This window comes from Sabethes cyaneus, chromosome 2, assembly GCF_943734655.1.
Source record: "Sabethes cyaneus chromosome 2, idSabCyanKW18_F2, whole genome shotgun sequence".
Taxonomy (NCBI): Eukaryota; Metazoa; Arthropoda; class Insecta; order Diptera; family Culicidae; genus Sabethes; species Sabethes cyaneus.
The window spans coordinates 14,337,117-14,365,027 of record NC_071354.1 but is presented as its reverse complement, the minus strand read 5'-3'; the positions used below and the strand labels follow the sequence as shown (position 1 = coordinate 14,365,027).

Below are 27,911 nucleotides of genomic sequence, written 5' to 3'. Positions count from 1 at the left end.
TCCGTCCAGTATTGTATCATCAACTGGTGCTACCGAATATCATCAAGTGCCAAAATAAACACTTTTTTTGTGAGAAGAGGGTTCGTGTAATCAATTAGTGATTTTTGTGAACTCGACTGAATAGCTAATCAAGTAGAGCCCCTCCTTGTTGACTTCAAGTGAGACAATTATACGGTGTGACAAGGACCCACTCCTGCTGAACAACTCGGGGCAAATATGTGCAATAGTAGCGCCTCTGGGACTGGCAATATTGGCCAGAGTGGAACGATTTCCACAATTCCCACGGCTGTGAGCGGTTATGACGAGTACTACGATTCCAGCTGGCAGCTCATTCCGCCGGATTACGGTGCCACAGAGTACGACTACAAGTACGAGTAAGTTATCAATCGTCCGTCGTTCTACCGTCTGGTCGCATTTTTATATAGACAGACTGATTTATGGCCTTCCGTAATCAATTGGCTTTATATTGGGCAAGATAAACCCGAATTTAGCGTCAAGTGGACAGACAAAAATTTGGCACGCGGCCTGCGAGGCTAAATCGTTTCGAACAGAGCAATTTTAGGGAATAGCTTCGCCACTTGAAAATCAGAATTGGTACGATTGGTAGCGATTCGGTGTCAAACCCCATATTGATGGGATGCCGTCCAGGAAGTTAATTGGGGGGCCGCCTGCTATAGGCAATAAACATTAGGACCACTTGACATATCTCTGCGCTATTTTGTCGGATGAGAGGTACTGCTGTGTGATTTGGAGTGCGGGCTCTTGAGATTTTGATTTCGGATTCCCGGTCGTAAAACTTGGTTTGATGGTCTGACGACATTCACGAATTGAGTTTCAATTCTGTCGCTGTGATTGGAATCGGACTAAAATCATTATGTTGCTAATTAACAGCAAATAGCTGCATCATGTTGTGCAGCTTTATTACATCAGTTAAACTTTTTCTTAGTGAGACTATTGGTTAGGGTACTTCTAAACGCTGTAACAAGGAGTGCAAAGGTGATTTGTATGAATTTTAAGGCAACCGTATGGGGATATATGAGGATCGCGTGCGGCGTCTACTCTTACTAACACACCAGGATTCTTGGTTTCAGAATTCAGAATCCCAGTGATTCTTGTTTCATAGTAAAGGCGATTCCTTTACCGAGTTATAGGTATCCTAGGGATTACAACTTTGTATTCTTATAATAGAATCTTGGTCCTATAAGCAAGACTTTCTGTACGAATCTTTTGCAGAATTCCTCTATACGATTCCTACACGAGGAACCCCCAGAGATTCTTTGCAAATCTTTTTTGACTGAAGTTTTTGGAGCGTCTTAGTAGAATGCGAAACCTGAAATTAAATAAAAAGAAAACTATTCCAATTCCAATTAAATTCTACTATCTATATTTATTCGCGACAGCTACGTATTTCACCGAGGTCTTGCAGGCTTCATCACTGTCTGTTTTCGAACAATTCGAATAATTTCTTTAATTTCAGGCTTCACGTCTTATCCCACTTTGTTTGGATACTATAAACACATTTGTTTCATTATTTTCTTCTACCGTCCCCTCCGTTGATTGACAATTGACTTTTTTGGTTATTTTCACTGAAATAAATGAATATTAGATAGCCCTGTTTTAGCAATGCACCTGCAGATTAACCGCAGTTTTCGTTGTCATATTTACGAAGCATATGCATATTATTTACTTCTTGTTCATGAAATCCTTTTTCAGTTATTCGATTTTTTTTGTTAGATTATAGTCACTTTAACCAGCCTGGGTCATTCGTGATTTCTGTGGGATTGGGATTTGAACCCGGGTCCTTGGCATGAGAGGCATGAATGCTAACCACTACGCCGGCACTGACCCCTAGTTATTCGTTATTGTACTTTGGCATTAACCCCACCCATGAAATTTTGCACAATTTCGATATGTTCTGCATATTAGGCCATGCTTTCTTCATTTCATCAACTGTTTTGACTACTTTAAGATGTTTCAGAAGATTCTGCGTTTCCTAATAGCCCTGTATTTCTCGATTGGCCGCAACACTGGTGTATTTTAGGGGTTATGATCTTTTGGCATGAAATTGACATTACTTGCCTTATGCCACTCCAGCACGGCTTTTGCGTAATGTTATGAAACCAAATTCTACCACGTGATCGTATGATAGTTGTGAGATTTCAGAAGAGGAAGAAATCGTTTTAGGAGACACTCTTTCAAATACACCAGTTCATTCATGGTATCTGTGTTCACGAAAGGTGTACTACTATCCTTGTCCACGTGAACAAATTGCTTGTCACATCAAGAATTTCTTGGAAAAGTTCGGCATCTTCTGTTTTCGGTGGTTCTTTGGATATCAAACTTATCCTTTGCAGTGAAATACTGGTTCCCCGGAATCTGGTTGGAGTCCGCATTCACGTAGGCGTCATCGTCCATAACGCAGCAATTAGGTTTCGTCAGCTTTTGATCGTATAACTTCTGGGCACGACTTTTTGCGACCGTATTCTTTTGGGGCCTTCTGAAGCTTAACCCATTATGACCCAGCGTATGATATATCATACCTCGTCTTCAAAACCTGTTTACTGCTGAATTTCAATAGTTAGCATTGTTAATATATCACTACAAGAGAGATAAGACATCAATCTGATGTGTGTGTGATATAATTTGTCAGTTTTTGTCATTTCATCTGTATTTTTAACAGTGCAAAGTTGTGACAAATGGCGGAAAAAAAGTTGAAAAAATGGCGAAAAAATGTTTGTCTCCAAAACGCATGAAAAAGTCTACATTTAGTGACAAAACATTACCTGACATGTAAATTAGTATTTATATGTAAAGTCTATCACAAAATTCGATAAGAAATCTGTAAAAAACTTTGTGATTTGTTTGTTTAAAACTGAGCCTATAAAATATTTAACCTGCGATAATTTGAAAGCATTCCAAATGACGATTTTGCGTTTCCCGACACATTCGAGCCATAATATAATAGATTACAGAGTTTCACTTCATTTGGTCCAAATTTAGGTATACCCGGGTCATAATGGGTTAAACATACGTAGGGTTTATTTATAATTCCCGTACTAGGCAAAGTCATTCTAATTTTCATCATTTGTTGGATGGATTTAATAAATACTCCAAAAGTTCTTGTACTGATTTGACTAAAACACACTTAAGCGATTATTAAAGCATATTATTGAAATTACATATAATAGCATATAATTGAAAACTGACTTTATTTCTTAAATTCGTCGTTCTGTTTTAAAATCCGTCCATTTAAATTTTTCATCGTCCGAACAATATTTACGAAGCTAACGCGCATGTATTTGTGTAGGACGGCATGACAAATTTCTGCAGGTCATGCAAGTTTTCCCGGCTGCAGAATAACGACAATGCGTTGCGTGAGTTATTTTCATTTTATGAATGACGCAAATTGAAACGATTAGTCAACATTTTTTTCTTCTTCGCATGAAAATGCGCAGGAAATTTGGCTGCTAGGAATTCTTCAATGAAAAAGCATTTAAATAGATCTCAGCTCACTTTGATTGATCGCGTATGATAGTCAACAAACTAAAATATTAGGGAATAACTAATTTTGCATCGTGTGTCATAAAAATCGCTGATATTTTTAATAATTTGTGTTTACGACGAAGCAGCAACATACCCTACCTAATTCAACTCGAGTTCTGGCCTTCTGCACGAAACTTGTGCTCAGATTCTGTTGTTTTTGCTACCTCGAGAACGGAGGAGTTTGGTTTCCGTCGAAGGCCCCAACTAACAGTAGTTCTTAACAGTATACGGACGACTTGTTTCTCCACATCTTGACTCACGATCAACAGTCAGATGTTCTCTGAACCGTTTTATTACACGAGAAACCTTAGAATTCGGGATTACCAACTTTTTGCGTGCCATTGGATGTGATAGATTCTTATTTTCGATCTACAGTCAGTCCACAATCATGGGCCACACACAATTACGGGTCATTTTAGCTCTGCCAATTAATGCGTGAGTATTATACTAATTGATTGATAAAATTGTTACTTATAGGTAGCACTAACAATTTGATCAATCATTGGGTGATATTTAAACGGAAATTAGCAGCTACAGCTAAAATGACCCACAATTGTGTGTGACCCATGACTGTGGACTGACTGTACTTGTGCAGATTTTTTTTCGCAAACGAGCTGTTCTTTCGACTCCATTTTTCATATCTTTGCGCATCTGATAAAAACACTCACACAGTATAAACAATACATTTTGAGCTTTCTCCATGCAAAGTTTCAATGAATTTTATCCAACAGTTCAAAAGTTAGAGCAATTTGAGTGTGTTGGAATTTTATCGTGGACATCCTTTATGCTTAAGTGTAAAATTTCATAAAATTCTAAGACCTATCGGCTCATGTTGTACGCAATCCATAATTGTAGAATATGTTACCTTTTCTTTTAAAAACTAACCCATTCGTTACCGGAATTCAAATAATATCAAATATATCTTCGCTTGATATGCAGTATTTATTCAACACCTGCTCCTTTAGGTATCCATTCTGCGCTACAAACCCTTCCTTAAGTGTAATATAAAATTTCAACCTTTTCGCGTCAGACACTTTCAGTCAGCTTTACAATAGCGTGATTGGTGCAAATTAAATTACGTTATAACGTACAGTAGTTAACCAGACTTACAATGATGCGCTTATGAAAGCCCACGTCAATAACATTACTGTTCGAATTATAGCCCCAACGATTTGCAATCCAGTTTTATTCGCATGTAAAATGAACATATTTCGTGCACCTAATTTAGCTTTCCAGCCAACAAAAGTAAGTTAGTCACAAACATGAGTTAAGTATGTTTGCCGTTTTGACAGATATGAAATACATAGACTACCATCGATTGATTTCTAATCATCAACCATAAACATTAGCTCTCTAGTTTTAACAATTATTTTTACCTTATTAATTCGTAAAAATGTTTTACATCTATTACTGTACTAAACAATTCTCACTCTATGCTGTTCCGCTCTATTGGTTCTTCATGGGATGCACCCTTTTCTTTATTAGGTAGTGCCAGGTTCACTAAAACCGGAGTGGTGCTTGCAGCACTGGAGAGGGCGCTTCTATTTGGAAAACCAATTAGGAAGTTGCCACCCTTTATGTGCTCAACTGTGCTTGGGTTATACACGCATTACCGTACCGTTAAGCCACACCTGGCACAGAAGTACAGCTACTTATTCAGCGTTAGCTGACCTTCCACCCGGTGTGATGTGCATGTAAAATCGGCTAATGGAAAAGGATATGTATGGTATGGTATCCTCCTGTGCATGCAGGTTGGAAAATGAAACGATCACATGTCAGGTCCCAATTCACCTGCTCAATTGGGATGGACATAAATCAAACGGAATTATGGATAATTCGATTTATATTTGAGTTGTTTATTTATTTTAGTTCAGGGTAGAACGGATGAGAAATGAGGACGCAAAACGACCGTAGATTGTTAAGTTCAATTAAATTTGGAAAGCCGAAAAGTTGAGCTGGATTGACAATCTGATGGAAAACTCAGTCAATACGGACAATTTAGGTAGGCCACCATTTTCGGTCGGTCGCTTTTGCGAAACAGAATCACTGGCTGTGTATAATATCTTTAGGTAGAAAATATTCCCAACCACCTTAGATAGAAAAAATTGAGTCATGCAATAGTATATTAAAGAAGCGCTATAGGCACATATATCTAAACGACTTCGGTTTGAAGAAGACTGCACCCATTTGTGTCGCAAGCGGGTTTGTCACGAACGACTTGTTGTTCGGCAAACTCGAAAAGCCGAGATATTATTTTTGATAGTCCTGGGAAAATCGAAAGATGTTTTTCTAACAAAGTAATTTCGGTTGGCTCCCATTGAAGACGCTCATCCATCCGAGCTCACATGTCTCACCGTAATTACCAACTATTTATAGGCTCTGGCGGTAGATTGTTTTTCGTAAAACTCGCCGGGTTTTGTTTTTGCGTGGTTTGTTTCGGTTTCGGAGCGCTGATGATACTCATCAGGATCTGCCACTTTTCCTTGCGTACTCTACAGTCAATGTTGCCGGTAGCATTGCGGCCTGCCTCGCGTGTTCATATGTAGTTAGACGGTCTACAGTCAAGTGTGCTATCAAATGGAGAATGCTCATTCAGGTAGGAAGTACCGCAGCAGGTTGAAAGGTTTTATCTTCAAAATGAACCGAACGAACCAAGAACATGCAAACTCTTGCTAAGGCGAAACACTATTCGGCAGGATATGTGCTAGTTCTCATGGATTAGAACGAAGAAAATTTGCTTGCACTGCACTGGTCGAGTTTGAACATTCCAATAAAGATTAAATGTTAGGTGTTTACTTGTATTTAACGTCTAATAAGTTTTTATATTGAACTGTCAAATATTTGGCAGTCGCATGAGAGTATTTCAAAATAGACATGTGCGCCGCCGCGCCGCGCCGCCGCCGCCGACACTTTTGCATGCGCCGCCGCCGCCGATGATTTAGAACCGGCGCGCCGCCTAGGTCCTTTTTCCCACGCCGCCGAGGTCATTTTCCCACGCCGACGATATAACCCAACATTGACAAAAATGCGGGTCAAAATGGTTACAGCACATAGTGAACCCGTTTTGTGAATTCATTCTTATATTGTACCTTTAATTTAGATTGAATTTAACTGCCGCGTAGATGTACCCTGAGTATTACCATGCGTCCAACTGAGAGCGAATCCAAAATGCCTAACTTAAACAAACTTCAGTAAGACGTTTTCCGTCAAACTTCTGTCTTGCTTCCCGGTGTAAATTTCTTTTTAAAAATTGCTTTTCGTTTGGGAGGTATGATTACTTTCCTCGGCAGTGAGGGTAAGACCGGCAACTCTTAGTTTTACTAGAATAGCATCAATTAATTGTGAAAAACTGAACTTGTTAGTATTCATTACTTAGATATTTTAAGTCGTCATGACCGATATCAATCGTCAAATATCAAAATAAAAACAAAAATAATGCGAGTGCCGCCGACTGGATGTACGCGAAATGGATCCGACTGAATGGACTCGCGAGTACGTTTTAACCTCTAATTCTTGAATGATCTGCAACTCGTTTACAGTCTTTTACAGATAAAACAGATGTTATTCAATGTTACGGCTGTTATGGCTACCACTTATATACCGTATATACAACTACTAGCTGACCCGACAAACTACGTATTGCCAAAAATTAAACTGTGCTGTTCATAAATCCTTGGGGCTACCATCCGCAGTGGACGGCGCTTCCGACGGCAGGTCGCTGATAACACTCGCGGCCTGTGGCCGTCTCGCCCTGAATCATCTAGTGTAACTATAGGTAGTTTCTGGTGGTCTAGTTATTGACTAATGTTTTATGGAAGAGGCTAAAATTTCTCGAATTCGATTAGTTTTTAAGTTACGCAAAAATTTCTGTTTTATTTGTATGAGAGTTCGCCCCCACTACCACAGGGGTGAGGGGTCTCAAACCATCATAAAATAAATTCATGCCTTTAAAATCCCCCACGTGCCAAATTTGGTTCCATTTGCTTGATTAGTTCTCGAATTATGAGGAAATTTGTATTTCATGTGTATGGGTGCCCCCCTCTTATAGGTGGGAGAGGTCATAATTCCCCTCCTAAAGAGGGGAGGAGTTAGATTTGCTCGATTAGTTCTCTAGCTAAGCAGAAATTTGTGTTTCATTTGTATGGGAGCCCCCCCTTCTTAGTGGGGCAGGGGTCTCTTACCATCATAAGAACTTTCCCCGACTCCAAAAATTCCTACATGCAAATTTTCACGCCGATCGGTTCAGTAGTTTTCGATTCTTCAAAGAACATACGGACAGACAGTCAGAAATTTGTGTTTCATTTGTATGGCAGCCCCCCTCTTAGAGGGGAAAGGGGTCTCTAACCATCATAAGAACCTTCCTCGGCTCGCAGTCTTATCCGCGTGTGTAAGTGAGGGCGTAAGGTGAACAAAAAGGGTAAAAATGCAAAATATGTATCCATATATCCTAGTATGCCGCTAGCCCGCACAGGTTGTTGGCTTCTCACAAGTTGTTGGCTTTGTGAGTGGGCTGTGCAGAAAGACACTTTGTAGCTATACGCCTGCTAGTAAGTAGGTAGTATGATGTATGCACGCAGCAGCGACGGTTGTGTATCGTGCGCTTGCGTCGTTGCGTAAACGTTGGATGCTGCTTATACTCGCTCGCATGAGACTGCGCATACTTTACTTCTCACTCGATTTGCAACATTGCCGATTTCACCCGCAAAGTTTTAGGCGTCGTCCATTATACGCAATGCATGTAATATCCCTCAATTTAAAAAAAAAACTAGGCAGAAAGCTGAAATTTAAATTCGATCTATAGCAATCGGACGTCCATATGTATGGCATAGAATCGAAAGATGGGGTGCGTATCCAAACCTTCCCTGCCTTTTACGTACCCGTGCCTATCATATTGCGTATTCACAAACATACAAATAAAAAATAATTCATAGATTAAAGTGTCATTAAAAATCATTCACAAAATAAGCATTATTAAGATTTGTTTTACTTGTCAACTTTATTTAATTATTTATTTATTGATCTCTAAAAACTTGAGACTTCTGTCTTTTATGTTCAAGTGCCGAGGGTAAGACAAGTGATACGTGTGAAAAATTAACAATAAGAAAATCTATACATGTAGAAACGTGAAACATTGATTTGAAAAAAATCTTAATTTGAGAAAACTCAAAAGAAATACTCAAAATATAGTCCTCTGAATCCTACTGCTGAATTGTTTAACTGTATGCTAGATGGTAACTCATTCCATGTGCTGATATTTCTTACAAATAACGAGCTACCATAGTGGGAAGTTCTGTTCCGAAGAATTAAAAACTTTCTACCGCGCTGACTTCTCATAGGCGTCAATTTTTCAAATAAATACTTTGGCGTTACATTAGTTATTATCTTATGTAAAAGAAACTTCAGTTCGGTTTTTAAAAAGATTTTGTTTAAACTAATACGAAATGCGGTATTTTAACGGTATGAAATACTCGCACGCCGATGCACGCCGCCGCCGCCGCCGCCGATAGTAACGAACGGCGTCACGCCGGCGACGCCGCTGCCGCCGAATAAAAATTATTCCTGCGCCGCCGCCGCCGGTAATCTGACCGGCGCACACCTCTATTTCAAAAAGCATTCATTATGTAGTAATGTCGCGTGTTTTGATCCACCGTGGCTTTTGCCAATAATCGCTATTATTCCCTTGCTGCATGTTGTAGAATAAGCAGAACGATACACCATGTCCCGGGCTCCCGGCAATTATCAAGATAGGACTTATAATGTGGTTTGCAGCCGTTGAACTAAAAACGAGATACGTCGTATCTGCTGAAGCGTGAACTCCATCAAAGGATATGAGCATTGCGTAAACTGTGTTCAGCAGTCGGGGCCTGCCACAAAAGACGATCATTAAGACTGTTGCAGTGGCCTTTTAACCCAATGCCTTTCTTATGAAAGTACGCTAGAAAACTGAAGTTTTGATTTTCATGCTAAATTTTCTGCAGGTCAACATTTTTTTCTTATCTAGCGCTCTACCCACATATATTTTCAAGTCAGTTATATTACACTATTCACAATTCAGATAAAGCATGTAAATTACTCATAGAAAAATTATGACGCCATTCATTTTGTTCTGTAGAAGTCCTTTTTCTCAAACATAAAAATGGTCAAAATCCGCGAAATATTTGTTTTTATATTTATTATAAAGTCTTATTAGATAAATTCTTATTAACTGCAGGAGAAAGAGAGTTTTTACAGCCAGCTGAACAGCGTGGTTGAGCAAATCCCGAAGGGGAATGTCCAAATCCACTTAGGCGACTTCAACGCGAAGATTAGCTCAAACAGCGCGGAGCTTGAACGCGTCATGGGACGCCAATGCCTAGGAGAGATCAGCGAAAACGGGGAGCTGTTTACAGAATTCTGTGGTAATAATGACATGGTCATCGGTGGACCGCTCTTCCCCCGTAGACCAGTACATAAAGTCACGTGGATTTCCCGCGACGGCCGAACAGTAAACCAAATCGACCACATCTGCAGCAGCCAAAATAGGGCGAGGGAGCCTTCTTGATGTACGCAACAAGCGCAGCGCTGATGTCGCATCCGACCATCATCTTTTCTCGCCACCTTAGTGGTGCCAGGATGAATACAAAGATGCCACAGAGATCGACAGAGCTGGTCAGCTACTGACTGACCGTACAGAACAGCTAACGCGATGGACTGAACATTTTGAACAACTCTTCCGAGTTTCAAATGTCAGAGACCAACAAAACCAGCAGCCTATGACGCCTACAGTTCGTCAAATTAATCGCGTCAACTCGGAAGCGCCATCGCTGGATGAAATTGTAGCAGCCATCAAGAGTATGAAATCCAATAGAGCACCAGGGATAGACTGTGTTTCAGTCGAAATGCTCAAAGTTGACCCATCTTTGTCAGCCCGGATGATGCATCAGCTTTTTAGCAATATATGAGACTTTTCCGGTGGACTGGATGCAGGGCATATTGGTCAAAGTCCCCACGAAAGAAGACCTAACTGAATGTGGTAACTGGCGTGGCATCACGTTGCTTTGTATTACTCTCAAAGTACTCTGTAAGGTAATCCTCATCCGGATCCAGAAGAAGATCGACGTTACTCTCAGGCGGCAGCAAGCTGGATTCCGTGCTGGCCGATCATGTGTAGATCATATTACAACGCTCCACATTATATTGAAGCAGCTCAACGAATTCCAGGACTCTCTTCTGCTGGTGTTCGTTGACATCGAAAAGGCGTTCGACCGACTCAACCCCGAAAATATCTGGGACGCACTTAGGCATAGAGGAGTTCCAGATAAGCTAGTCCATCTCAACGAGGGTCAGTACGAGGCGTTCTCGTGCAAGGTTTTGCACGACGGCGTCTTGTCCGACCCCATATGGGTTACTGCTGCCGTGAGAAAGGGCTGCATTTTATCACCGCTTCTGTTTCTCATCGTTATGGATGAGATATTAGTTTGAGAATCCTCTGACGATGCAGCAGCTAAATGACCTCGACCTAACCGACGACATTGTCTTGCACGCACAACGCCGAAACGATATGCAGAGCAAGTTAGATGACCTCTTCGAGAGCTCCCAGGCAGCAGGTCGCACAGTCAATGTAGCAAAAACGAAGTCTATGGTAGTGAACACTGACAATTCCATCAACTTCACAGTAGCGGGACAACAAGTTGAGCAGGTGAAAGCCTTTCAATATCTTGGTAGCCAGACAACGTCCCATGGTAGTATAAACCTGATATAGCCACACGGATCAGGAAGGCCAGGGGTGCCTTTGCAGGTTTGCGAAACATTTGACGCTCAAATCAGATCACTCTACGTACGAAAACCCGAATCTTTAATACAAACGTTAAATCCGTACTGCTGTATGCCTGCGAAACGTGGTTCGTCTCAGTGGAAACAACGCAAAAACTGCAGGTATTCATTAACCGGTGCTTGGTGGCCTGACAACTGGATATCCAACGAGGAACTCCATCATCGGTGTCATTAACGGCCGATAGCCACAGAAATTCGTGAACGTAGATGGAAGTGGATCGGACACACCTTGAGAAAAGGAGCGAACGAGGTTTGCAGAAAAGCACTCGACTGGAATCCACAAGGACAGCGTAGAAAAGATAGACCCAGAGGCCCATGGCGATGCAGCTTAGCCAACGACATCCGGGCTGTAGACGAGAACCTGTCCTGGCGACAGATAAAAGCCATGGCGGGTAACCGTCAGCAGTTGAAATCCCTTTGTTCTGCCGGACCGGTGGACATGGACACATAAGTAAGTAAGCTATGAGGCAAACCCCGTCTGCGCTAGACATTTTTCTACATTCGCCATATTGCCATTTTACCACGTCATAACCTTCTCGTCGAATTTTTCGATGTAAACGGCCTTCACTGATTCAGGAACATTCTTACATTCTTAGCGGTTTGTCGTAGTACCCTCAAAGCAGTCGTTTGCGATACCGTGAGTCCAGACACTGAATGGGGTTTCCTTACCCCAGCCTTGCCGCATATGTAAGGTGCCTGGGAATGGCTCGTGCAGACGGTGAAGAGGAATTTGGCAGCAATACGTCCAGTACGGAAGCGGACCAAGGAATCGCTCCGAAACATGTTTATCGAAGTGGAAAATACTATCAATTCGCACCCGTTAACGCACGTCCCGATGGAAAACCCAGATTCTCCAGTTCTGACCCTGTACCTCTTCCTCCTGGGTTCCTCAAGTGGTCTCAAATCAGCGTCAACTCTGGACGATCGTGCAATGGCTTTGAAGCGATCCTGGTGCGCTTCGTAGGTAGAGGTCAACATCTTCTGGCAAGGATGGGTGCGAGACTACATGTCGGATATAATGAAACGAACCAAGTGGTACAGTGAGGTAAAGTCAATCAAGGTAGACGATGTCGTCGTCTTAGCAGATCCAGGGTTGCCTTGCAATTGCTGGCCCACGGGATGAATAATTACGACTAACGCGAGTAAGGACGGACTAGTAAGATCTACAGCTGTGTTGATTTACAGCCGGATTACTGGAAATACAGGACAGAATCGTAGTAGGAAGGAATGAAAAAGAAAATCAAAAGAGTAAGAAATAAGTAAGTGAAGAGGAAGTGAAATAGAGTAAGTGATTATTAAAAGATCAAAGGTCAACACAACTGATGTTTTTATGTCAAATGCAGAAAGTTTTTAATATACGGTTTCGATATTCAAGAGTTCGGATTCATCTTATTCCCTCCCATCTTTGACCTGAAGTCAACACCACGTATTTTAAAGCTTAGAGACAGAGAAATAATAAGAAAGAAGTTGAAAAGGTGAGAAAGAAACGATAGAGATGACAGAAGGAAGCGATTAAGAAAGAAAGAGAGAAGGAGAGGAAAAAAGGGTAAAGAGGAGAGCTAGAGCAAGACAATAGTCCGTATGAATAAAACAGTTTACTTTGCTTCTCCCTTGTTAATCTTGAAACATAACATGAAACATATTCTCGGCTTTCTTTCAAAGTGTGTCAAGTAATAACTCACCAGCTTTGTCTGATACGTACCTGAGCAGCATTCCGCAATGCGACGTGAACCTGCTTCCGAATGAATGAATTTCTCACCCCACGAAGTCCTATTGAAGTTGCAATCCATCGATGGATCAAAAGGACCCGGTCCCGATCAACTACCTCCCCTCTTTGTGAAACAGTGTGCTAATGCTCTCGTTTATCCTGTAAGTATACTGTTCAACCGTTCAGTTGACGAGAGGCACTTCCCAGCTATTTGGAAATCTGCTTCGATCACACCGATTTATAAATCGGGTTCGAGTAACGAAGTAGAGAACTACCGTGGGATCTCCATTCTTAGCTGTCTGCCAAAGGTCCTTGAAAGTATGGTACATGATTCGCTCTACCAATCTGTCAAGTCCATAATATCTGCAGAACAACACGGTTTCATGAAAAACCGTTCGACCACTACAAAAGTGCTAAGCTATGTATCGACTATTGTGGATAAAATCGAAAAACGACAACAAATCGACGCTGTGTATGTTGATTTTGCCAAGGTGTTTGACAAGGTTCCACATACTCTGGCGGTTGAGAAGTTTAGGAGAATGGGACTACCTGAGTGGCTGACAGCATGGATTCTGTCGTATCTGACGGGGCGTAGCTCAACGGTGAGAGTTGGCGGGGCGTGCTCTACTCCGTTCCAGATTCAGTCCGGAGTGCCTCAAGGCAGTGTCTTGGGACCTTTACTGTTCGTTCTTTTCATCAACGATCTGCGGAAAATTGAAATTCCCGAAACTGTTATACGCTGATGATCTCAAATTTGACCTCAACAGACTGCTGTGCGCTCCAAATGGACATTGACGCGCTCATTGAATGGTGTAGAGTGAATGGAATGAAAGCTAACGTAAAAAATGTTGCATAATCTCATTCACGAGGATACGTGCGCCGATGGTTTTTGATTACATCATGGAGACAACAAGCTTAGAACGTAAAGGCGTTGTGAAGGATTTGAGGATTCTCATCGACAGCAAACTGAAATTTGTGGAACATATCTCTGCCGTTACTGCTAAGCAATATGCAATGTTAGGTTTTCTGAGAAGGAACACCAATTTCTTTGTTGATGTTCATAGCCTCAGAACACTTTACTGCTCGCTCGTACGCAGTGTTCTCGAATATGGAGTGCAAGTTTGGGCACCATATCACGCTGTTCACGTCAACAGACTCGAATGAGTACAAAAGTAGTTCATCCGATACGCTTTGCGGAATCTTAATTGGAGAGACCGAATAAACCTGCCACCATATGTAAACCGGTGTAAGCTGATCAACCTACCGACGCTGGAAAGTAGACGAATATTCCTCCAACGTATGATAACATTTGACGTGTTAGCAGATCGCATTGACTGTCTAGCTATTCTTGAAAAACTACGATTCAACCGTCACGAGCGATGCGCCAATCGGAGTTCTTTCAACGATCGACTCACCGCACGGCCTACGGAAATAACAACCCGCTGGAAGTTTGTTGTAGTCGTTTCAACGAAGTTTATTATTTGTTTGATTTTGGCATGTCAAAAAATGTGTTTAGATTAAGGATTAGCGGTTATTAGTACTAAATAACATGTCTGTGCGATGTTTTTATTATATTGAAGATGAATAAACAAACATGTAATATGTAATGTAATGATTTTATACATTGGCAAATTGCTTGCAAGACTAGCACTATTTTCACAAATTGATCGCAAAAAATTGACGTCTCCGAGTATGCATTAGTACTAACAAAAGTTTCATCACTCATAAAGATGCACATTTCCTTTGTGCTCAAAACTTTATCATATAACATATGGGCTTGAGTTTTCACGGAATTTGTTTCAATATACGGCGTTTAGATTTTTGATTTTTGTAGGATTTGCTGATAGAATTACGTGTCTTGGCTCGTTGAAATATTGCTTGATGTTCCACAAATTTTAGCGTAATCCCTAACTGATATCTCTTTTTTTTCTTTCAAACACTTTACAAATCTGTGTCCAAATTTTGATCCTGCAATGTGTAATGTGTACCAAACCGATCAATTGCATTTTAGACCGCATGAAGACTAACTCCTTCCTGCTTCGTCAATTTTCTCATGGATAATCTAGTTTCAGTACAGTATTTAGTCACAATCGATTTATGTTTTTCTTTTGTAAGGCTACTCATTATTATATATGTGGGTCATTCCGTCTCAAACGTACACAAGGTATGGATTCGACCATCAGCGATTTCAACCAAAGTTGGCATAATTGTTCATTCCGACCCCACAACCAATTTCCCGAAGTTTTACGCCGATTGATCAATTCCCCTAGCAGTGGCGCTACTTCCTTTTTTACAGATTTTCAAAAAAGTCATTATTCTGATTTAAATATCTCTGAAACAGTTTGATGTGAAGACATGCCAATATACTTTTTCTATGGGTTTTTGGCCGCGCAATCGAATGATGTTATCAGTTTTTATCTAATTTTGCACCATCATACATTTTTTTGCAGTTTAAAACGAAAAATGCGAATATCTCAAAACACCCTTGTATGAAATTGTTACTTTTATTTTAATATATACAAAAGTATCCAGAACATCAAAATTTATTATGTTGATTCTATGTTGAAAATGCATCTTTTCCATTAAAATACATTATTTAGTCATGAAGATGTCTGGAAGCTTCAGGTAGACGTGTTTAAACATACTTTCACTCACAATTCAGATAGAATCACGCATGCTCCAGATATTCAAAACGCCATATCTCCCAAACTATCAATATTGTTTTTTCTAGTTAAGTGATTCTTATGTAGAATTTTCTGGCGAGCATTTTAAGCATATTTATTTGAAAATAAAATTGGGGGTGTTTTGACATATTCGCGTTTTTCGTTTTAAATTGCAAAAAAATGTATGATGGTGAAAAATCAGATAAAAACTGATAACATCATTCGATTGCGCGGCCAAAAACCCATAGAAAAAGTATGTTGGCATGTCTTCACATCAAGCTGTTTCAGAGATATTTAAATCAGAAAAATGACTTTTTTTGAAAATCTGCAAAAAAGGAACTAGCGCCACTGCTAGGGGGATTGATCAATCGGTGTAAAACTTCGGGAAATTAGTTGCAGGGTCGGAATGAACAATTATGCCAACTTTGGTTGAAATCGCTGATGGTCGGATCCAATTCTTCCGATTTTTGTGTACGTTTGAGATGGAATGACCCATGTGTATTTTCTACGGAGCAATTTGTGTTGAGAACGCGCGAATAATTAACAATGTCATGGTTTTTTAACACAAAGATTTAAAGGTGAATCCATAACAAACAACACGATCCTTAAAACTGCTAGAAATAACCTTTGTTACAACATTTCAGACAACATAAATTGTAAAAAAGTGGAAAAAAATCTCATAAATAAGTAGCCATCTAAAAGGTTAAAGAGGCTAAAGGCTTGTTCCACTCAAATTTTTACGCCGGATAATTGTCTAAACTACGCAAACGGCTTTCAAAACATATAAATGAATCTAAATCAATTCAAATCTATGCACCACAGGTGACTTATCAACCACTTAACTGGGGTTCCAATGGGAGCTTTTCTAATTATCCTCGCTTATGTTGCAATCGTTGTTTTCCGATACAAAAATTCGATAGTCCTTCAGTTTGCATACTTACTACTAACATTTCACTTATGCGGACTGCTTGAAGCCACATATTTCCACTCGACTCGACGATAAAAATTAGCATAACGACGCGCCACTACCGTTGCTCTTCTTTTCTTGTGTAGTACCGCCCACTCTCGCGTGCTATTGGTTTGCCGTGCGGGCGAATCCACGCTGAGCCTGTATGCGAAGTAAAATGGAGAATCCAAAACTCGCTCGCGTGAAACGATGGACTTACTTATTAGAGAAACGAGTGCTCGCTACTTGTGCAATTCAAATAACAATAACAATATGCAAGCAATGAAGTTGTGTCACGAGTAATTTATTATTTTTCTTCTACTGGGTGGTTGGGGTTTGATTTGCCACATAGCAAGTGAAACATTGACGAAAAAGTTTCAGCCAAAGTAAACGTTTCGTCAAAAGCGGAACGGTCGAAATAAACAAGTTCGCTGCCATGGCGATCTATTAAGTAATAGTCGAGTATATCCTAGCGGATATGCCTAGGATCTATTCAGTCAGTACTGACGTACACGTGCTCGCGATCGGTTCGGAAAGCTTAACAACCAATAAGCGGATTCAATAACAATTGTAGTTTTCTCCCGCGCTGTTAACGATTTTAAGGAAGCTGAAAATCCTATAAATTCGAAAGTGGCGACCGAACGGGTATCGAAACCAAAGTTGGATAAGCTGCTCTCGAAATGTGCACCATTACTGCAGTGGGCGCCCATTTTCATGCCGGCAGCCGCGCTCAATCACAGCTTACTACGTGCGGCGGCACTGTACCCGATTATGCTGAATTCTTCGCTGCCTGGGTAGGAATAAAGTTTCGAATTACGATTGACAACGATATACCTACCTAGATACAACAAATTATTACAAAAATTAATTTAAGTGTTTGGGAATGGTTGGGCATACGAAAATGCTTTTAGGCTATCGAATTTTTCAAAAATGGAGGAAATAATTTAGTAAGGGGACATAAAAAAATGTTTAGGCGATACAAGTTGTGTTATCCAATCAATGTGATGTGAAAATGGACGTTCATTTAGTCACTAATAAGATACCTACTAGCTTTGTAGCGCCGTAACTACAAAAGATACGGCAAAATTTTATTCAGCCAAATTATAGATAATAACTTGTTCTACAAATGTCCCATATATAACTTTGTCATATTTGGCCCCGTTAAGACGGTACTGTCAAATGAATCAAAATTAATTAAAAGTGATCGAACCATCCCTGGATGTGATAATACAATGTTTGGAGAATTTTGTCTTAAATTTTAACTGCAAAATTTTGAAAATAGACCCAGTGCACAGTCTATTTCTAATAGTTTTGAAAGAATCATGTACAAACGCTCTCCAATTTGAGATTCTGTGGTAAGGAAAGGATAAGAAGAACGTTGGGAAATAGGTATATGAACAATTTTATTTTAACAAAACATAATCTAGAAGTCTGTTTTGCCCAGGCGTGACATTGCGATTCTCGTTTCGGGTGGTTTTGGTTCCTTTCGCCCATTCGTTTAACGTGGTCGAAACGAACCAAAATCACTCGAAACGAGAATCGCAATGTCACCCCAGTTTTCCTCAAGGTTTTGGTACTAGTCAAGAGTGCTTTTATGGTGGTCATATAGAATTCAGCATGAAGGAAAGGTAATGAGGGGCCTGAGAATAAACCCCTTGCTAAAGTCACTTGACATCGAATGAGCTGATCCTACTTGTACTGAAACTGGTACCTACTTGAACTTGTACTAAAATCTAAGACAGTATTGACAGGAAAACGAGCAACTGTAAAAATGTTCCGATTTCGTTCAAATTTGGTGTGCTTGTTCCTAATCAAAAAATTTTAGACTCATATTTTTTTAATGGACGCTTAGTGCCCTTTTCTAAATTAGGGTGGCTTTAAAAATCGATTGTTTGTCATTTTTTTCTTTCTTCAAAGTTTCTATATATTTGTTGTCCGGAATACTTTGAGCTACAGTCGGATGTATTTTCTGAAAAGTTGATTGAAATATCTTTTATTTGGAACAAAAATCATTAAAATCGGTTCAGTGGTTCAAAAGTTATGAAGTTTTGAATGAAAAGCATGTAAAATCAGAAAGCATGACGATTTTTGTGACAACCCTAACTCAGAAAGGGACACCCTAAGCGTCCAATAAAAAAATATGGGTCTAAAACTAGGAACAAACACACCAAATTTGAACGAAATCTGAACCCTTTTACAATTGCACGTTTTGCGATAAATACTTTCTCAGATTTCAGTGCAAGTCGTAGGGTAAAACAAAGCAAAACTTTCTGTTACACGACATTTTTGTGAAAAACTTGATCGTCATTCGATATTCTGACTGGTGAAAACCTTGAGGAAAACTGGGCAAAACAGACTTCTAGATTATGTTATGTTAAAATAAAACTGTTCATATACCTATTTCCCAACGTTCTTCTTCTTCTCAAATTGGAGAGAGTTTTTACATTATTTTTTCAAAACTATTAGAAAATAGGGGTAAATGGGGCAAAATGGGCTACTTTTCGTCATTTCCGCGCGTTGAGACCATCACCAATCGATTTCTCGTGATTTTTTACATAAGAAAAGTCACTTTTTACCCCTTAAAAACAGCGGCAACAAAAAGTTCCGTTTTTTCGGTCGATTTTTTGCCTACTGTGCAGTGGCAGTGAATCTTCCCGTGTGTTTCGAAAAAAAGTTCCAGTAGTTTGGTTATATATACCTTGCTATAAGACATCCTCGTTATAAAACAACCACGATATAAGACAATTCGATACAAGACAATTTTTACCTCGACATAAGACAAATCCCTTTGACATAGCTGGTAAAGATACCCGAGCTTATTTTCCATTCCAAAGTCGGTGCCATGAAGATGTTCATCATTTTAAAAATAACACTAAAAATTGTAAAAAACTAATAGCTCAAACAATTAGTTTAAAAAACGCAGATCAAAATTGGCGACTGCTAATGCAAATCTTTTTAAAAAAATCATGCTCCGATATAAGACAAACTTTTTGAAATTATAAATTGTCTTATATCGAGGTATCCCTGTAGATGTAATAAAGCCGGATTTATTGAGTTTTATCTGAAAACCCTTAAGGTGCCTGAAGTGTCCGAGCGTAGAGGACCTCCCCTATACTGTAGCTGGTTCGCTGATGCGGTATGCGCACAAAAGGCCCATTGCGTATTGCCCTGAATCTGAGCCTCTGATCATATCGTGACGAGGATTCAAGGGGTTAAATTGATGAATCTGCAGCGCAGCGTTGTTCATAGCAAGGTGGCTGGAAGGGGTCGTTCTAAGGTAATCTTTGAAGAACAAAACGGATGAATCTGCGGCCTCTGTTTTGGCAGTAAGGACTCCACACTGGAGCGTAGTACCGTGGACCCCTGTTCGTTTGAACGATTGCTCGTGCAAACTAACGGGGTTAGTTTTTAATTTGAACAACTGGCAACCCTAAATATGCTGAAACTTGTATGAGCTGGTCGCCCTGCTCTTTGTTATTGTTTTGGTGGTTTGATTTAGTTGGCAGTTGCAAGCAGCGTATATTTCATTCTACTATCGGATTTCTATCATAATCGTTGGGAAAACGAAATGTAAAACAGATTAAACACGCTAGGTCAGTAGAAACAAATCGTGTTTATATCCATTGTCTGCATAAGCAAATGAGGTCATGTTGAGAACGACATTTGAACCATTTTTAATTTGCACCTCATGCAAACCAGCGGGGTTCAAATTAAAAAGTGTTCACATTAAAAACGGTCAAACGAACGGGGGTCCACGGGGTACTCAGGATTGGACTCGACTAGTCTACAGTAGAACGATTTGAGACAATCAATGTTTTAGAAGTTCTAGGCGAAGCGCATACTAAATTCCAGGTTTCTGCAGTTCTTGTCAACAATAAATGCAATGTGCTGTTTGAGATCAAGCCTACAGTAGTCAGACGGTATTCCAGAAGTTCCAGTAGTTCTTGACACAGTTTTCACGATGTAAAGGCACGTCTGATAGCGTGTAGTCGAAGACGAAAGGGTTTAATTTTCTGCAGGATGTAATCACTTCACATTTGCCGAAGTTCAACAGCCTGCCATTATCTTTGCACCATTTCGCAAAAATCGATGGATAAAAACGACGTCGGACGGATTCTCTACTTTTGCATACAGCTTAAGATTGTCAGCAAAATAGAGTCGCGGACATTTAAGTAAGAAATTGACATCATTGAAGTATATCAGAAAGACTAAAAGTCCAAGATGGCTGCCTTGTGGAATTTCCTGAGCAAACAAAGAAAGATCTTCAGATGAAAGCCGCCGATTTTTACCTCTGGCTGGCGATCTGAGAGATTTGAATCAAACCATCATAGCAACAGGCGTCCGTTTTCGAGCTTGTTCAATTTACCGATTGCGATTTGATGGTTCAATTCCACGGTCCATGTAAATCCATCTGCGACCTATCGTCAAAGCTTTTTATCACGTAGGAAATGACAGTTGGTTGATGGAGTTTGGTTGTTGGGGACCGCTTAGTCATAAAGCCGTGTTGATCGTCCATGATATACTGCTTGAAAAATGCGAATAAAGGTGCACTCATGACGAGCTCAAACAGTTTTGATATTAAGTGCAGAGATAACCCAATAATATTTAAAATTCTCCTATTTCCCTTTTTATGAACAGGAAACATTTATGCCGATTTCGATTCCATACAGTTGGGAAGACATCTGTACTGATGGCTATATCTGCCAAGAGCATGTATGACTATCAAGTCAAGGTTTTGCTCAGTACGATTGATTCGTACGGACTGTCAGTGCATGCTGATCAGCGCGAGCAGATTGAAGAACGCTCACATTCGTGCCACCCACTTTTTGATAGTAGCAGTGAACATGTTGAAGTTCTGAGGGGTTGTACAGTTGCTATTTGGAAGGCGAAGAGCTTGAAACAGTGCACGCAGGACCAGAACGGTTACTGGTCGCTGGCTAAAATGGCTCGAATGTGGCAGGGAGGTTGGTAAGGTCCGTAATACTAACAACAATGCGTCCCCCCGTGTTTTGAAATAGGCAGTTGAGACTAGAGGAAGCGTCAGACTGGCAGGACTCCAAGGATCGCTTAACCGGTAGTTCGAGAACTGAAAACGTAAATTTCATCAGCGGAGAAATTAGGGCTCAGCGTGACATACTTTCCGCGGTAATGTGTTTGGAAGCCTTTTTCGACACACGCACGCAGGACCGGAACGACTGTTGTAACGGGTGACAACTAAAATTTTGGAATTTTTTTCTCAAGCTCTCAAAAAAAGACAAGGATATAAAAACAAGATCTGATTAACTGAAAATAAAGATACATTATCCATTGTTGAAAAAAATTAGTGTACATTGGGCACACTGAGACAGATTTTTCGGGTCGTTGTTTTTGGGCACAAATGGGATTACATGGAACGATTGTGGTTTATTGGTGTAATGCGATGATGCTCTATCCGGCCAAAACGTGTATTGACCATCTGCAGGATGTTTTTGTAGAAACGGGATTTTCTTCAAACATTCGTCTGGTGCATCTTAATTGATAGCCAAACCAGAGGACTAGTTGTTGAAGGCACGAGAAATGAGAACGATGTCCTTCTGCGTCCATAATTTTGACTGGTCTTCCACTACATTGCTTGCGAATAGTTGTTGGGCATCTTAGGATATGGTAAACAGTCGAAGCCGCAACATATTCGCTTTTTAAATGTTGTACCGTAAACTTTTTCTCGAGATTTCTGTGGAAGTTCGTAGAAGTGTACAACGCGCTCGCGGAATGCTTCTTGTTTTGACGCCATTTTAAGCAAAACTTGGCAAGCATAAACAAAACAAAAAATACTGACACAAAGAGCTAACACATACACACTCTCATTTCTCCCTGAGCTCGTTTGTAGTTGAGTATAGGGGCCTCGACAAAATTCCAAAATTTTAGTTGTCGCCCGTTACGTGGGCGGAATATCTTCCATGATACGCGAGTACAGGTGAATCCCAGTATCGTCTGCGTTTCAGAAACTATACTTCTTCTTGTGCAAGATGCTGCATTGGGCCTGGAGTCAGGAGTTCAAAAGAGGCTGGAGAGACCGACCCAACTCCGACTACCATCGGAGTAGTGGATAAGGTGCCGATAGTAGAGTTTCTGAGATGTCTAACTGCTGGAGGCACAGGGGTAGCGCTTGTATTTGGAAGGTAGCATACTGCAAAGTGTCGGGGTCACAGTCGCAGTTTTACATTTCAAGAGAATGCCTTTACTATAGGGGGACAACTCATATAGCTTCGCGAATTTTTGGGTTATCTCGAACTAGTCTTTCGACGACGTCAGTAGTAACGGTGGGGTGGAAACGCAACAAGTACACCCAAAACAAGTTCGCTGGGGAATAGGCCACAAGCTTTTTATGGTACTCGACAGTTCTAGGGCCGATGGCCGGTTTATTTGGGATCTCAGATTTACCGTGGCAACGTTTTGAAGCACGATCGCGAACAGGAATTTAGCTGAAAAATTTAATGAAGACGGGATCGAAGATTTTTCAACTCGTATTTCCACTAAGTATGGATAATGAGTTCTCCTATTGTTCGGAGAAGTTCAATACCGCAGAATTCATAAGGAGTTATAGCAGGGGAAAGTGGAGGAAGTCTAGGTAAGGTTTTTCTTTCATATCTCTCATGAGCAAACAAAAACGGAACAAATTTTTTACACCATGTTTTCATCACCACATTCTTTGGCACGTTTATTAGAAATAATTCATCGTCTTGCTTATCAATTAGGTATAGCTAATTATTTTTTTTGGTTTTTGGTGTAACCGGTTTCTTAGCACGCGGCTTGCGGGTTTTTTTCGGCTGCGTTGATTGATTGTTTGCGGAAAGTGGCGTTGGCAGAGTTTTTTGATAAGCTTGGTAAAATACATTACCAACAAGGGGCCGTTGCTGCTGGCAGCGGTGAAAGTCCGAAATAAGTTTTTCGATAAATTTCTCACGACGGAATAAGGTACCGTCGACAGCGTAGGCTCTGCACATGTTTTCCACCATATCGTAAAGCCATAATATTACGAAGTCTTGGGTTGCAGGCGAGAATTGTTTGAATATTTCCGTCAGCTCGGTTAAGGCTTCATAAAACAGCACATGGCATCGCTCGTAGACGAGTACAAATGCGCCACCAGTACGGTAATGAATCTGTGGATCAATGTCTGGAGTAACCGAATGCATTACTGCAAGTAGGTTTGTTCCAGTGAACTTAGTGATGGCGTAAATAACCAAATGATTGATCAATTTGCTTACACATTCCTTGTTTACCAGTTCGGCTACTTCGGGTGGGATACTCGTAGCATTACGGTTATAGTTACTACAAGCAGCCGCTTCGTTTAGAAGAGTATCATTGAAATACAGTCGCCTGCCTAGCTCTGCTTTAATCTCGTTTTGATGCAACGGATGGTGCGCATGTGGAACTTCATCTGCTGGAACTGGCTGTTCATTTTCGTACAGTCTCCGATCCATTTCATGGTCGGCATCGGACAACATAGATTCTGCCCGTAAAGCTTGACTGGTGACCCACTGTTCGGTGTAGTTTGGCTTGATATCTGACTCTTCATTTTTCAGCACAGCATTTGCCAGACAACCATCGCTATCCAGCGGAATCGTTATCGCCGTGTCCTCTGATTTAACTGTTTTACCGCAGAGATCAATGATTTCTGTGTTCGGGTCCATTTTATTTTCACGTAATTGGGGCTGAAAAAATAGTAATTAAATTGTATAAAAAATAGTAATTAATACTACCTAGAAAAAATTATTTCACTCAAAGTTGCTAAGAACAAAAACACTTCAAAATGGAAACTAAATCTAAACAAACGTAAAACGTACTGTGACGTCACTAGACTAGAATAGATAACAAATGAAGGTCTACTCTGTTTTTTTATGCTCATTTTATGACTACAAATCAAAAGATATCCTTTAGCGCATGGTAGGTTATCTACCGTCAAAATGACATTTAATGTCATTTCAACACATAAATATTTAAAAAAAAACAATTTTTTTTTTGAAAACACCCAAAATAAAATTTAAATGATTGTATGATGATGTTTGATAATGATGTGTTAAAAGGCACAAACCGGAAATATGTCAACTAAGAAAGCATGTTTTAGTAGTTTGGTTCAGAAAAAAACGATCATTCTTCTTATGACCAGTTTGAAACTTAAGCCATTTTTTACGATTGCAAATTACAGAATAGAGATGTTTTGAAGTGTTGGATTACCTGTGCACCAGCGAGACAGCGAATAAGAATAAAGTTGAAAAGTTTAGAAGCAAATGAAAGAATGGGATTATATGACTTTGCAAACGAGGAAAAATATTGCAAGTGGGATGAAAATCTGATTATCGTTTAATTAATCGTCTTACCCATGGCGGAATTTCTGCGTGTTCAAGGGCCGTGACAGTACCTAATACAAAAAATTATCACAAAATGTTGTAAATCGTAATAAAAACTCACTACAATGCTAAATAATATTATTCTTAAACCTAATCCTGACTGACAGATGTTAAATTTTTGTTAAATAAAAAAACTAAAAGAATAAAAACACCACGTAAAAGTGCTGTGAAATGTTCAAATTCTACGTCATAAACACCTACTATACATTCAACTCAAATGTTTAGAATAATTCAAAAACTCACTAGAGCAACCTTTCTGCTGTATCTTCTGAAATCGCGAGTAGCCGTCATCATAAGAGGGCATTATTGATATTCAACACCAAGACTGTATCGGTTGCAACTAAAATAAGTTACATTATTTTTTTGGCAGAATTCTGGATAGCATGAAAATTCCTGCTGTTCAGCGATCGGGCTTTCATATCAGTGACATTTTGGAACTCAACAATCATAACGTCCACGGTAAAGAATACCATCAAGCCCATTTGCATCCCGGTATCGCGACTGCAGCCTCTGATCCGCATCCAGCACGTGGAGAGAGTACAATTGGAGTAGAATACTCGTCCATCTCTGCACTTCATCACCAACCGGATTCGGACCAATCGCATATTGCGCACTACAGTTCCAACGGCGGCGGCACATCGAACAACTACGCGCCGCTACATGTGCCTCCTCCTCCCCCACCACCAGCCTACGGAGAGTTACCACCATACTACCACCATTCCCATCCTCATTTGTTTCCCGGCGCAGCTGGTCCATCCTCCAATGGAGTTTCATCGACACTACCCCGAACGTGGTACTACGACAACAACAGCACCGATTACGGTAGGTCACAAACGAATTTGGATCTCAATAAATTATACATTTTCTTACTTTCAGTACCTTCCGTTATACAAAACCTTGAAGCTGGCATCAACCAGCAGGTTAGTCCGGACAGCACATCGCCGGTAGCAGATATTCCACCCTACACAACGATCGGCGGCAACTATAACATACCGACAGCGGTTATCGAAACCTCTGACCGTTTGGAGCGAGCGGGCACCGACAGCAACAACAACAACCATAACAGCAACAACACCTGTGACGGTGACTCGCTGGACGATAGCATCGAGGTCGGTAATTCGGGTGATGACCGGGCGGAAAACGATAGACCAGCCGGTTCTGGAGGTTCTAGTCAAAAGAAGCGCAAACGGCGAATACTGTTTTCCAAATCGCAAACCTACGAACTGGAGCGACGATTCAAACAGACCCGGTACCTTTCGGCACCCGAGCGCGAGCATCTGGCCAGCATGATCCATCTGTCACCGACACAGGTGAAGATTTGGTTCCAGAACCATCGGTATAAGACCAAGCGGGCGCAAACGGAAAAGATCACAAATTTTGCGCATCAAATAGCGAGCTCACCGAAGCGGATAAACGTGCCGGTTCTGGTGCGTGACGGAAAACCCTGTCACGGAGCGGTGGGGACAATGATACCGGGAAAGGCCGGACAAGAGGGACTACATTCTCAGTCACAGCAGCAGCAGCAGCATTTTTTGACTGGAAGTCTGCACTCGCTAGTTAGCGCCGGCGGTACGGAACATGGCACTATTGGACTAAACTATCAGCACAATAGCACGCAGGGTATTATGCAGAATCCAGTTGGAACGGGTGGCTCCAGGTGGTGGCCTTGAGCAAGCGACGTAGGTAATTTTTTCGTGATATGTAACATGTAATAAAGTTTCAATTTAGTGAATTTTACTGTTCACTGTTTCAGTAATCAGTATGTGTTGCTCCTTACGGTTGTCAGTTAAGGTTTCAAAATTTCATTGAAGAACAGAACAGAACTGAACAGCTAAATAACAATTCTTATCCAAAGAAATTTTCAGTTGAATGCGGGAGTTATTGTATGACTTATTCGCCAGACCAGAAAATTTGTTAAGACGTAGTTTATAAAACTACCTACCTATCTAACATATGTTTTAGCTGAAGGTACGCATTTCAAAAATTATTCGTCGAGTTTCAAACAATGTGAGGGTTCCAATATTCAATCGGCACGATGAAATAATTAATCAATGCGGGTTACTGCCCGGGATGCTTGGTCATTCGGGACAAGTCATCCAAACCCCTTACATCTGGTCACACCTTATTCTTATCGCATTATGAATAAGAATAAAATACGTATAAAACATTAGATAAGTTTCCACTTTCTAAGAAAACAAAAAAAAGACTGAACAATGGAGCATTTTGTACTATCACCGGTTCAAAATTTGTAGCACTTTGTGTAAAAATGTTTTATCGACTTAAGATAAATACATTCTCATACATAAAAGCTATTGTCTGCCTTTCCTGCCATATCGCGACAGGACAACCACGAAAATACATGAAAAACGTCGCTGATATGGAAGCCATCTGCAATGCCCCTACTATGCAGGAAACAGTAATAACGCAATCGTTTGCAACTAGGTATTTTTCGATAAACTAGATATTGTGTAAGCAATTCTGATAGCAAATTTACATTTGAAAGCACCGGTAAAAGAAATTATTACTAAATTATTTGTTGTTTACCTATTTTATGATCTTCTTCAACACTTTCCGTGATCCGTCGTGATTCAATTTCAATTTTATTATTCTCACCGTATTCACCACTACTCAACTGCTCAACTCCCCTCTTTAATTTAAGGGTTGGCCAATGCATTTTTGCTTGCATTTTTGTGTGCTATAAAAAATCACTATAATGCAATACAATACACGCTCGCTTCTTCTTACTAGAAATATTGCTCTTTGCATTGAAAGTTGGATTTTGAGCACACTTCCCAGGTAACCAACAAACATTAGTATAAACAGTAAATCAATCGTTTATTAGCATCCCTGGC

The 27,911-nt window shown here is 40.4% G+C and overlaps 1 protein-coding gene across 1 annotated transcript; it reads left to right on the top strand.

Annotated features, from left to right (window-relative positions):
• The first annotated feature begins 216 nt into the window (after positions 1-216).
• Positions 217-26,729, top strand: LOC128735120 (homeobox protein vnd-like). Its single transcript, XM_053829614.1, has 5 exons — positions 217-374; positions 12,030-12,315; positions 17,276-17,466; positions 25,430-25,881; positions 25,936-26,729. Exons 1-5 carry the CDS (start codon positions 217-219, stop codon positions 26,727-26,729), a joined length of 1,881 nt encoding a protein of 626 aa, XP_053685589.1.
• The last annotated feature ends 1,182 nt before the right edge of the window (positions 26,730-27,911 follow it).

Coding starts and splice junctions, on each gene's coding strand:
- LOC128735120 (XM_053829614.1), top strand. CDS start 217: ATGTGCAATAGTAGCGCCTCTGGGACTGGCAATATTGGCCAGAGTGGA. Junction 12,316..17,275: donor AAGCGATCCTGGTGCGCTTC/GTAGGTAGAGGT, acceptor AACGATTTTAAG/GAAGCTGAAAATCCTATAAA. Junction 17,467..25,429: donor CTGAATTCTTCGCTGCCTGG/GTAGGAATAAAG, acceptor TTTTTTTGGCAG/AATTCTGGATAGCATGAAAA.